Below are 13,522 nucleotides of genomic sequence, written 5' to 3'. Positions count from 1 at the left end.
AAGAAACTTTTGAAATCACTACCTCATATGATTGGATAAAGCACTTAAGTTTCTTACCATATTTAGTAATGATATATTTTACATGTAATTTGTTTACCAATATATATATATATATATATATATATATATATGTTACATGTAATTTTTATTTACATTTAAATCCAAAGGGATTTGGATGCAAAACAAAGTGGCTTTTTTTTTTTGTAAAAAATAAAGGGGTAATGACACTTGGGATACCTAATGTTTGCAGAAAATATATTTTGGATACCTAACGTTAGCAATTTCATGTTTTGGATACCTTACGTTTCACTAATGTTACATATGAGGCATCTCACGTATCAGTAATATTACATTTAAGATTCCTTATTTTTTCATAATTCTATTTACTCCTTACCCACTCCATCTATTAGCCCTATTGCTCTTTTTCCTGTTACCTTCTCTGTCTCTCTCTGTGCAAATCTCCCCCTGCCCTGTCCCGGCCTGAGTTTTCTCCCCCTAACAAGATGCTCTTCCCTTAATCGTATCCTATTTTCTCTTCATTCACGGATGTGACCAAGGGAACAAACAAAGGTGCAACGCGCGAAAGCCGTTTTGCGTTAGCTTGGAGTTTTCTTGGTTGCCCTTCTTTCGAAATGTGAAAGAAAAGCCTCTACATTCTCTATTCCTAAAGTAATTGGAATGTAGCTTAATTACTAATTCTCTAAAGATCCTGAATGCTAAACAAGAGGAGTTCTTGGTACTAATTGAATTCCATAAGTGAGATTAAGGTTTCCCACCACCAACTTCTACCTCCACCCTCCCGCGTCCCTCCCCTACGACTTTGCTTATTCCTGCACTCTCTCTCTCTCTCTCTGCCACGCAATTCCCACAGCCCCCTCCCTTGCCCTGCAATTCTTGTAACTCTCATTACCGAATCCATCCGCTTCCTCAGACCATGGAAGAATTGGAAATAAAAATGAAGGCAGTAATATTTTTTACTATTTTCAATTTTTGTGTAGTTCCAAAACTTTAAGGGGAACAATGAGTTTACCCAAAAAAAAAAAAAAAAAAAAAAAAAAGAAGGGCAAGGCGGAAGTAGGGATTGTTGAAGTAGTCCTGACATATGGAATGGGACTAGGAACAAAAGAAGCTCAATCAATCTCTCTCAATCACAATCTTACATTCTCATTGGGTTTTGGAAGAATTTTCATGGAAATTAGAGAAATTGTGGAGAGATGATTGCAAAATTATGCAAAACGAAGTCATCACCCATCTCTCATTGCAGTAGAGAGGGAATAGCTAGACAATGGTACGGGTTGATTGGAGTAATTGAAAGGCTAAAAGAGAAATTCTCATGTCTCTACCTATCACTTTGTGATTGTTTAATTTTTCCCATATCCCAATAATCTCTTTTGTCCTCTTTTGCAAGACCCAATTGACGGAGACCCAAGTCAAGAGGGAAATGGACAGATAGCTTCAAAGGTATGTCTATTGAGGGGTTGCGGGGGAGGGATGTTGCAAGAGGTGGTAGTAGTGTCGGAGGAGGTGGTGGTGGTGTTGCTGTTGCGTTGGTATAAAATTATGTTTTGGGGGTATAATTGAAAACATAAATATAGGCTCCCCAAATATACTTTCCAAAATGTTGGGTACCATAGGTGTATTTTATCTAAATGTTGGGTATCCCATCTATCATTTACCCAAAATAAAGTAAAATTTAATAACCGAAAAATGAATGATTTGGAATTAGTGATATATTCACATGGGCTAGTTATTACAAAAGTTTTTTTTTAAAGTTAAAAATTTTCACTTCCCTTCCCTTTAATACATGTGTACTGATTAGTCGCAATAGATTTTCAATAATGGTAGCACCCATATACTACCTAATCTTGCATGTGTTACCGATAGATTTTATCGTTTGTTTCGCATCTGCATTTGCACCTCCGCCATCCTTAAGCAGGATGTCGAGAGTACATGCTCCCTAGTGACAAAATAGGATGCTTTTTCCTTTGCTTTTCGCCTATTATACATGTATCAGTCCAAGAGGGACATTTTATAAACACATAATTTTGCTACCCATGGCGATGATGATACCAAGAGATTACACACTTGATGTTTCAGATCTAGAGAATTTTAGACCTAGGGAGAAAAATGACCAAATTGCCCATATAAACTTTTAATGGAAAAATATTTTTCAAAATGGATTTGGATGTTGTGGATTAGTGTTGTTTGTTCCTGGCACCAACATGAAGTTTTTACCCCCCCCCCTCCAAAAAAAAAAAAACCACAGGAAGTGGTGTCTAATCCCCCTTTAAACTGTACGATGAAGGGTTTTTTTTTTTTTTGGGTGCAATTCAAGTGCCGATCGGCCATCAACTCCATCAGGACCCCCACAAGGAGGCAAGGAGAGGACCCACAAGGGGTCAAATATGGTACCCATAGGCTCCACTTCTAGGAAAGCAAATAAATGTGGACTAGGTATCGCTAAGGAGATTTGAACCACCAATCAAACTCCTAATGCAGATCTCCCAAGGGAATAGCGAACCACCAGGACAAGCCCTGGATTGACGATGGCCCAATGGTTAAGTTGTGCTATTGATTGCAGGTTCAAAACTTGAAACGAGCCTCTCATGCAAAGCGCGGATAAGGCTGCATACATTTGCCCTACTGGGCCGATTTTAAAAATCGTTGAATCAGACCAGGAATCAACTGGGATCGATCCCAGTTTTTGGCATTCTGAATCGGAATATACAAGCTGAGATTCCCCGATTTCTGCCGTTTCTGGCCGATTCCACAGACCAATTTCGATCCGATCTGAATCGCTAATAGGCAATGACGGATTCCGTGGCCAAGCCCCTTTTCCGTTCCTAATCTCTCGCTTCTTCAATTATTCATCTCTATCCTCCTCCTCTGTGTCTCTCCCCTAACCCTTTTCTATGTCTCTTTTTCTCTCTCTGGTTCATCCCTGAAAAGATTCTCCAAATGTCACAAATCAGCGAGTTCCAGCTTTTTCAAAGGCTGAGTTCGTTATGATTTTGTATTCCTCTTCCAAATGGTGAGGAATTTTGGGGTCTTTGTGTTTCATTCGAGAGTTCATTTTTGTTTTGTTCTAATTGAGTTTGTTGGATTTTGGAATTAGAGACAAAAGGAGCAGAGAGGGGAGGATTGTGTCTTTGGAATTTTTGGGTTTCGTTTGGTAATGGTTGATTTTAAAAAAAAAAATGAAGTTCCGCACAGGTCGTTGAACCTGAATTTGTATCCGGCTCTACTTTGTTCGTCCTGGCGATTGGAATTTGATTGTGAGTGTGGTCTTACCCTTTCACTGATCATTTATTTCCTGCATTCCATCTACATTAATTGCTCATATCAGTGCTTAATATTATTATGCTCCTTTCTTCTCTGGTTCTAAACCCCAGATCTGATATTGTTGGAGACCTGTGTTTCAGATTCATTCTTTTGATTTATTGATATCAGTGTTATTATTATTCTCTGTTCGGGTTCCCAATTCTGTTTCTCAGCTTACAAGATCTGAATTTGGTCATTGGGTATTGGAGTCCAGTTGGTGTGCACTGTTTTTTCAAAGGGAATTGACTTCCTGATTGAGCCCAAATTCAGTAAGACAGTAACTGATATGTTTCGTCTTCAACAAGTCTTGAAATAAAGAGTCATTCTCATTCATCACCGGCCAACATAGGAATGTTAGAAGAATAAGATTTGTTCTACACAGCATTCAATTTACGGGCGTACATACTGCAGTGTGCTTGAATTTGAATGCAATTTATGTCTTACTTGATTAAGAAATGCTTCATTTTTTTAGAGAGAGAAAGAAGAATAGGCCTAAGACTCCTGAGTCCTTATCCAAGAAAACATGGAATGAAATTGGTCTAGGAAGTTTATGTAAAGATATGCCTGAGGAAAGTTTTTCTGTCCTTAAGCATGACAATCCTTAACAAGCGACCCAATTGATGTTTGATAGCATTCCCCTGAAATTTGCTTTTCATCGAAAATTTTGGTTGAAAATTTCTTGAAGCTTCAGTAGCATATATTACAAATTCATTGTTCATCTGAAATTTCTATTTATAATTAAATAGTGCTTTGTCAGAGAGAACAGGAAGGTCACATTAGGCTTGTAGAAAATGAAACATTTCATTGTTTATTTATAATTCTGTTGTGAATAGGATTACAAAGAAAAAGACCCTATGCCCTCAGAAGTAATATTGTAGCAAAAATAGAGATGGTTTGCTTCAGTGACGTAGCAGACTAAATAAATAGGAGTTCTTGTAGTACAAGTGCCATAGAAGTCCACTTGTGGTGTAGGTGTAGCTTCATCAACATATGGTAGGGAATAACTTGGGAATTAAATGCAAATAATGAAAGTACAGGAATAAAACCAATTACAACTAACCTCAGAGCACTGTACAGGAGAATGATTGAAGCCATTGCATAGCGGTTCTTTAACATGTATGAAACAGAAATATGGAAATCCATCTTGCTTAGTTGAAACTTGATGACCTGAATTATTACAGAAACCTGTGGGGTGCCATTTTGCTTGTACTAGGGTCTCATATTGTTATAAGAGAAAGTGAAATTCGCATAATAAGACAGATACCGAATATTTAATGACCAAAACCAACTGAATACTACCAATGTACACCCTTGCATATTAGAGGATGACATACTGACATTATTAATACACAACAAAAGGCGGGAGACCCTCTGGATGAACCACATGTACTATGCCTTTCACCATTTCTCCAACACAGCTTGCTCTGAGTTGGGCTGTTCACTAACGAAGTAACCATTCAATTTTAGGTCGATATCCACTATAGATGCAAGAACTCAATTTGTATGGAATTCCATTCACTAAAGGGAGAAAATAAAAAAGATTTAGTTTTTGGGAATGGGATAGTAGCCCGGCTGCATGGCCACTGTGCGAATGGGGGCGTGCACGGACATCCAACCAGGGGTATGGGGTGGTCATTTCACGACACCCTGTGTCTGGCATTGGGGGGGGGGGGGGGCAGCGTTCTTTTCCCCTTAGTTTTTATATGCCGTAGGTGAAGAGATTGTTGATTTGGTGCTACAATTGGATTCTCTGAGGAGTAAATGACATCATTAATCCCCTCCTCTCCCACGCCCTATTGTTGAAGGTCCAAAATAATACCCTTCTCCAGTCCAATCAGAGAGTTTTTTTTTTGGATGAAAACAAAATATTTTATAAAGTTAAAAAGAAAGGAAGGTTTGTACATCATATAAGAAGGGGGGTATAATGGTTCTATTTGTAAGACAAAAACGGGCTAGGGATTGGAGTGGTTTAGACCATTGGGTTTTTTGGTACACAAAGGTTACCCTTGAGAAGTTTACAGTTTCTTCAGCTAACTCAAAGAAAAAAGGGATTAAGTCAATGACACATATGTACTCAATTGGTTTCTAACTTTTGATCGAATGAATCCATTTCAGTTTTCTCTCCAGGAGAGGGAAAAAAGAAAAAAAACATAGATGCAATAACTTAAAAAGTCTTCCAAAGCTACTACTAGTTCTACTTGGAGTAGTAGGAGCTCATAGTTGGATGCTAAAGTGTCTAGTCTCATCTCCTCGACTAAGTGAGAATGTTGTATTTGCAGCTTTATCACCATATCTAGCGTATGCCTTGTATTCTCCTAAGAAACCATAGAAGCTATATGAACCATGTTCATCTGTCTGACCCTCTAGCTCCCCAGTTTGCCATTCTTGAAGGAGCTTATCAACCACATCACCTGCGGGTAGATTGCGGAGATCATTATCTGTCAGGCACATTTGGTAGCATCCATTCGGTCCAAGTGCAGTCCAAAGAATGATTCCAGTCACAGAAGGATGAGAAAACCCTTCTCTCAGAACATCTTCAAGATAAATAGCCTGTAAATTATTTGAGGAGACCAATCAATGTCATATATATATGTCAACAATAAACATTATAAATTTTATAGTTTTACTTGAGGAATTACCTGTGTTTGTTTGTCTATGGTGTTGCTAATGTCAATTTCTGTGAGCCAGATTGGAAGGCCCAATGTAGCCAGCTTGTCCAAAACAGCTCTCATTAGAGGAATGTTGGGTACAGTGAAATGGCCCTCTAGGCCAATTCCGGCCATTGATGATGCACCACCAGCTCTTTGGAGTTCTCTTAAGCTGGAAATGTAGTCATCTACGGTTGAATTACCATCAGCACAAGTCTCAACCACATTAAAATCGTTCATGAACAACGTCGCTAATGGATCTGATTGGTGTGCTATTTCAAAGAAGTGCAAGGTGGCATTAAGACCGAGTCGTTGCTGGTAGAAATCAAAGTGAAGCATTTCATTGCTTACATCCCAATGTATGAATTCTCCCCTGTATTTGTTCATTAAGCTTTGAATACGTGATTCAACGGCCGACCTTAGCTCTTCTTCACTTGTGAGATTACGAACCCATACAGGTGTGTAACGAGGGTCTTCCCAGAAGATGTTGTGGCCCCTAACCACGATTTGGTTTGCTCTTATGAACTCCAACATCTGGTCTGCTACGGTGTAGTTGATCTTTCCTTGTTGAGGTTCTGTTGCATACCACTTGAGCTCATTTTCGAATACTGCCACATTGAAGCGCTTCACAAACCAATTCTGAAACAGTGGATCGATGAAGATGTTGCAATTAGTTTCAGCTTCAGCCTACAATCTGGGAGTAAGTTCACTTACTAACAATGTTATTTATTTTCCTTCTTCTGTAACAAATGAAGTAATGTGGTTGAGCATGCAACAAGCAAACACAGTAGTACTACAACTAAAATGTGGTTAATTTATAGAGATTAGTTTCACCTGGTAAGGCAAGTTTCCAATAATGGTATTGGCTAGTGCAGAACCGAAGAGGAAGTCTTTAGAGGTTTGCTCCACCTTGATTGCTGCTCCTTGCAACCTATTCCCAAGCACATCCGATACATGGATGTTTACGGCTCGTTTTCTTTCCTGTTCAGCAGATAAGAGAAATTTTTCACACTGTTAGCTTGGTAACCCATTTCTTTGAATTTTGCATGTTAGATCCATTTTTTATCTTGTCAAATGAATCTATCTGTCATTGAAATAAAAGGAAACTCTTGTAATCGATGTTGTTGAAAAAGTTGTAACTTCACATTTTTGCTCTTTAGTATAATAGACTCTTTTCAATGAGGGTAAAATCCTGTCATTTCACATGTGTACTACTTGAAAAACATTCAAGACAACATAAGCTGATGGTAAATCACTTTTAAATTCTTACCCAAAAAAAAAAAAAAAAATCACTTTCAAATTATTTTGGAAACATTTTTTTGCTACCGACTTAAAAGAACTTTTAGGATTAAAACAAAAGGGCAATCAAAAGAAGGTTATTGATGTACCCAATAATTAAATAATACCCATGGATCTTTGATAATTCAAAAATGATTATATCACCTGAGGATGAGCTACCAATGAAAAGAAGTATCTGATAAAAAAAAAAAGAGGCAGGAGGGAGTAGTAATGGACTTGGCTCTTGTGTAGCCGTGGCGGGAGCTGCACAGGTACAGCACGAAAACCACCCCAAATACTGGGGGAGGTGTTCATTTCACATGTGGGGCCCAGGTGGGACCCACCTGTGAAATTACTACCTTACCCCTGTTTTTGCTGTCATTTAACGATGCTGTATCTGTGCATCTCCCGCCACGGCTGCGCAAGATCTTTTTCCAGTAGCAACAGCATAATGTGGAGTTACATGCATACAGTGTTTATTTTGTAATCTTGGTTCATCCTCCATTGCTCATCAGTGAATGGCTGCAAGGAGGCACTTGCAATTGAGATATCCAACTCCCTCCCAACTGTATCCTGCAAACATATATAAAAAAGGTGTAATTAATAATTTCCTCATTCTTTTAATGATAGGAAAAATGAGGGTGAATCTATTCCAGGGTGTGTTGTAGTAGTATACGATGATGGTGTAGACCTGAAAAAATAGTGTAGATAGCTCTGAAGGTGAATCCAGAACAAAGCCACCTTTGAGAAAGGACCAGCACCCACTCTTTGCCACCACAGTCCCGATACAGTTGTACCTCTTTTGCTCTGTTGATAAACTCGCCCTTATGAGACTAGAATCTGCGCCACTGATCTTGATCCATGCTGTTACACAAATCGCACACATCAATAAAAAATATTAATGTGTAATGGGAAGTACGTGATGTCATATATTAATTATCTTAGATCTATTCATATTGAAACATGGGGCGTGGTGGTCATTTCATGCAACCCTGTGTTTGGTTGGAGGGACTGCGTATCGCATACGACCAACTATCGCTCTTTCCTCCTATGGTAATGATAGATTTATCCTTGCTGAAAAAATTGCATTACATGCTTTTGGGAATAAGACATGAGGCAATGAAATGAAAGTGTCAAGTTCTAAATACACCTATACAGGCGTCAAACTGTCAATATGTCATGTAGACAATACTAATAAGTAATGTTCTCCACTTCGGCTTCCCTCTTCTCCCTCCCCCCCACCCTCCCCCCCCCACCCCCCTTTTCCTATATATCTTCTGCTCCATCTGCCCCTCTCCCCCTCCCCGTTGGTTCTTCCATAATCCTCACTATTTTCTTGGGCCTCTAGAGCCTGCATGCGTGCTTGCCAATGTTAGCATTGTCTTGGGCGAGAGTTTTGCTTTTCCATGGGGATAGTGTGGTACTTTTGTATGTTTCTATGTCTAGGTGCAGGAGCCAGGCAAGCTATACGATCATTTAGCGTTTTTTTTTTTAAAATTTCACTAGGGGCTAAGTGGTTAAACCATGTATGTGGTTGTTTGGGTGTAGGAGCCATACAACCAATTACTATTCTTTTTGGGCAAGAGATCGTTGTCTGGTCATATAAAGCCCACACTAGTGCGAGGGTTAATGAGAGCACATAGGTGCATCAACATAGATCCAATATTTGATTTCATGGGGTGCAAGGTGGTACTTTTGCGCCCTCCTATGTCTAGGCGCAGGAGCCACGTGACCAAGTATCATTCTTTAGGTCACATCAGGGTGAGGGCATCAACATGGATGAGATCTTTTATTTCACAAGGGGTGAGGCGGTAAAATTTTTGGTGCTTTTGTGTCTGCGCAAGCTATGTGACTAAGGGTGTTAAATTAGAATTGGAACCGAAAATCGAATCCCAAATCCAGACCAAATAACAAGAATCGAACCAAACCGAATGGAATTTGCTTATCATCCAGGATTGGGATGCGGAAACCAAGCTCGGTTTGGATCTAGTTCCAGCATAAGAACCGGATTTGGGTACCAAGTTATTTATGTATATTAATTATAATTCTAAATATCATAGTGTAACATATAAGACTAATGTATTACAATATATATTATTTATATTAGTATTAGATGTTATAATACTACCATATTATAGTATAATATTATAGAATTATACAATACATATAGTATAAATTGAGTACAGGAATCAAGCCAATTAAGAACCGAATTTTGGAACTAGAATTGAACGTGTATGATACCAAGCATACAGGTACTGCTTTTTAGAACCGAGGCATGACTCGGTCCGGTTTCAGATCACTCCAACTCTCCCCATAACCAAATTGAATACCCGGTTCCGATCGATTTACACCCTTAATGCAACCGGTTCTTTTCCAAAAAAATAATTAATCTACGATGAAATTACAAAGACACCCCCAACATACATGTGTACAACGTTCTCTCCTGTTCCTTGTGTTTGGTATGCGTTCTTAGAACGCATTCTAGGTCGATTTCGTATTCTCGGGCAATAAAAACAACTGTTTTTATGCCCAAGAATGCGAAATGGACTTGGAATGCATATCAAACACTGTCAAAATTGTTTTTTCTTCTTTCAATAATTATAAAAGAATAATGTGAGAGAGAGAAAAGGGAAGTGGAAACTCAACCGGAGAAACAATATTTGGTAGAGTTAGAGAGATTGTGCAACAAGAATGCCTGGGAATAGAATCCTGTTCCGGGAGAACCGAGTAGTCTACTTTCTATATTTTTGGAGCTAGGGGTGAAATCTTTGAGAATCCCTCCGTTGTATAATGGTTCCTCCGGCTGCGATTTGCACTGCCAGGCCGCCATACATACATTAAATGGTACAAATTCATAGAATCATCAGAGACGGAACTTGTCCAACCAATCACATATCTAGCTACTTTTAAAAATATTTATACAAATTATCAAGGCTGCGTTTGGTATGCATTCTAGGTTGATTTTGCATTCTCAGATGATAAAAATAGTTGTTTTTATCGTGCAAGAATGCAAAATCGCCCTAGAATGCATACCAAACATAGGGTCCCATTAGAATTTAAAATTTTTGAAGTAATTTTCATCGTACCTCTGTGTAAGCAGAGGAATCATAGAGAGGCCCATCTGCAGTAACAATTAAATAAAAAACACAAACAAAATTGCATTAATCAACTGAAATTTCTGTGTGTATGTGTGAAATGTGAACTTTGAAAAGGACCGGGAGAGAGAAGAAAAAAAAAAAACCATAAGGAACTGCGAAATGAGTTTTGCTGAAGAAGCCAATGCAGAGAAAGAAGGGCTTGAGGAAAGCAGAGCAACAGGAGAGTGGTCGGTCTTCCATGCTCTTTCCGTGGACACACGAAAACTGATGAATTATATTGTAGAGAAGAAACTGGATGAAATGTAGGTGTTAAATAGAGAAAGGAAGACAACGAACTACCTCTACCTAATCTGCTCACTAACTCTTTATCTAATCTTGGAGAGCCGAGACCTCTCACGAGACTCATCTCTCTACCTGAATCTATTCTAACCTTATGTATATCTTCTCCTTTCAACCATAAAGGGGAAATATGCTGTAAAAAATAATCTAAATAATGAGAATTATGAGATTTGATGTAAAATTTGGAGAGAGAGAGAGAGAGAGAAAGAAGGATTGGGATCACAGGGGGAAGAGTGAGAGGAGTGCATCACTGTTTGGGCACTCAAAACCACTGACTCTTTAGCATTATTTGGATCGATGATCAATCCTTGGATGTCAATTTCAATCCTCCTTACTCCCACCGACCCACCACCCACTCCAGAAGGGGATTAAGAACAGAGGACTCCTACCCAACTAAGGCCTAAACTAAAAGTTTCAACTTCCTTCTATCAGAAAAAAAAAAAAAAAAAAAAAGGGTTCAACTTCCAGACTAGGGTATTGGGTTTGGGGCCACCATCATATTTCAGAAAATTTTATTGGCTCCAAATTCTCTGTTGGGTCTTACCAAGGCTACAAGTCCAAACACAATGTCTTTGGGCATTGTGATTCGCATTAAACTGTTGTGTCACGGAATTTAATGTCACATCAGTTGTGTTTAGGTTATGGAATGTTCATATAAATTACGATCAACCTTTACATGACATGACGCGACACATTCTGGGTCAGGAAATAGGCCTCATTAACAAAACTGGATGAGCTAGAATGTGGTTGTACCGAACAATATTGTGACGGCGTACTCTAATACAATTATGATGCGTTGTCGTGGACTATGGCACTTCATAACATACAGGAGGAACTTGGGAAACAAAAATTATTTTAAGTTATATCCAGATAACTGAAAAGCCTCAAATTTGTGAGGTTATACTTTTCCAATTGTGTTTGCAATATATAGACCTACTGGCTTATTCAAAGCATGCCCTCCCTAGGGTATTTGGAAACATAGATTCTTCAATAGCCATTAAGTCTTCAATCTTGCGGATTTTAATCCTCTCCAATTCCTAAAAGTGTGTAGTGCCTAAGAAAGCAATTAGGACTCTCTTATCTTCGTGGGAGAGAGACTAGTATGTACAGATATTGCAAGCCTGCTACGTTGGTAAATTGTTCAAAAATTGTTTTCATTGCTTTAACTGGCACGCCCACCTTAATTCCATTTTTGGGACCATTTTCGTAAACAAATAAGTGATTTAATGCATGATTTTGATGGGAATTTTTACATACATAGTTCATATACTTTCATTCTTAATTTTTTCAGATTTTTTGAACGACTATTACTATTTCTTTTGGATTTTCTTTTCTGTCTATATCATTTTCCTGATCACATGTTCTTCACTTTAGGTCATGATTTTATGCATGATTTTTTTTTTTAAGAATCTTAGTTTCATAGTGATTGAAAGTTTGGTTCTTGTAATGTTTAATGTTTCTGTTCCCTTTATTACTTCTTCACCAACATAATTTTATTTGTATTATTTCATCATCATGAGAAATTAGATTTGTTATTGAATACGAATTTTTAATAATAAATTTCAATTTTTATGATTTTTACATGGTTTATGGTGTTCAATATATCATACTAAGATAAAGGGATTATCATTCCATGATTTTTCCTAATTTTATTAGGCATGATTATCCTAGGTAAAGGTAATGCACGTAGGGGTATTTTAATCATTTTGGTCATCATTGCATGTTTGATCAAATTCGAATCTTTTAATTCTCAATTATTTTGTTTGATGTTTCACTTTCTCTCTGTTTATGAGCTTTGATATCAGTGAGGGATGCTTTGGCATTCATTTGATTTATCTTCTTTTTATTACTTAATAATTAATAATATATTGTGCTCATCACAAGGAGTTACATTATTGTATTGTCACTCATTTGCACATTAATGTTTTGATGTATTTGGGTTAACCTTTTAGGATTGGTGTGTGGGTTGTGTGATTACACTATCATAAAAAAAAAATTAAAAATGTTTAGATGTACTATTTACTGACAAACAACAGTTTAATGTGTCTATGTATGGATGTTCTTTAAGAATACCGAATGAATGTGAAATCAAGTTTAACTAGGTGAACTGAGGTATCTAACATCTTTCTTAGTCCACAACTTGACACAAACCATTAATCTCACGGTCGGACAAGTTCATATGGAGTCAAGATATTTGGGTCTCTGACCTTAGGTGGCGACTTTGTGTCATTGAGACTTAAACCTTGGAATAACAAATTTAAAGGGTCACTATTCTCGCACATATGCATATAAATAAGGTGTTCAAACCATGGCAGGTTGAACTCTACATGCCCAAGCTAGATGTAATGAAAACGAACATGCATATATACATGTAGGCATCTTGTTGTAACCAAAGTCACGAACCAATAAGTAACCTTCTTTTGAGTACCCCTCGTTTTAAAGTTAAGAGTAAAAAAGAGTTTCAAAATAATTTGAAAATGACTTACCATAATGCCATTCTTAAGAACCAATATTATTTTGCACACTTGTTGAATACACATGCGAAATGGTAGGATTTAACCCTCATTGGAAAAGAAAGTGTTATACTAAAAAGGCAAAGTTACACCTTCATTTTCAACAACATTGGTTTCAAGAAAAATTTATGTGTATGTATTTCAATCTTCACTTTTATAAAGATAAAAGATGGAAAACAAGGGAAGCACCTCCAATATTTGATCTAGAATTAATCGAATTGAAGCAATAGCGTCATCATTCGTTGGAATTGAAATATCTACAAGATCCAAGTCACAATTTGTATCGATTAAACAAATCGTTGGAATTTCCAAAGTGACACAGTCT

At 37.7% G+C, this 13,522-nt stretch overlaps 1 protein-coding gene across 2 annotated transcripts; it reads right to left on the bottom strand.

The window, feature by feature from the left end:
• Window positions 1–5,492: 5,492 nt before the first annotated feature.
• On the bottom strand, window positions 5,493–10,668 carry LOC122661462 (endo-1,4-beta-xylanase 5-like). 2 transcript variants are annotated; one of them, XM_043856852.1, is made up of 8 exons: window positions 10,489–10,668; window positions 10,334–10,368; window positions 9,894–10,062; window positions 7,939–8,111; window positions 7,719–7,820; window positions 6,804–6,950; window positions 5,961–6,608; window positions 5,493–5,871 (listed from the first exon to the last, which is right to left on the bottom strand). In XM_043856852.1, the coding sequence occupies exons 1-8, from the start codon at window positions 10,583–10,585 to the stop codon at window positions 5,536–5,538; spliced, it is 1,707 nt and encodes a 568-aa protein (XP_043712787.1). In that variant the 5' UTR covers window positions 10,586–10,668; the 3' UTR covers window positions 5,493–5,535. The 2 variants fall into 2 exon arrangements, with proteins under 2 accessions (XP_043712787.1, XP_043712788.1); XM_043856853.1 differs by lacking the exons at window positions 9,894–10,062; window positions 10,334–10,368; window positions 10,489–10,668 and having other exon boundaries at window positions 7,719–7,813; window positions 7,939–8,041.
• Between the last annotated feature and the right edge of the window lie 2,854 nt (window positions 10,669–13,522).

Source organism: Telopea speciosissima, chromosome 5 (genome assembly GCF_018873765.1).
Source record: "Telopea speciosissima isolate NSW1024214 ecotype Mountain lineage chromosome 5, Tspe_v1, whole genome shotgun sequence".
NCBI lineage: Eukaryota > Viridiplantae > Streptophyta > Magnoliopsida > Proteales > Proteaceae > Telopea > Telopea speciosissima.
The sequence above is the reverse complement of the archived record's forward strand: the minus strand, read 5'-3'. Positions and strand labels throughout refer to the sequence as shown.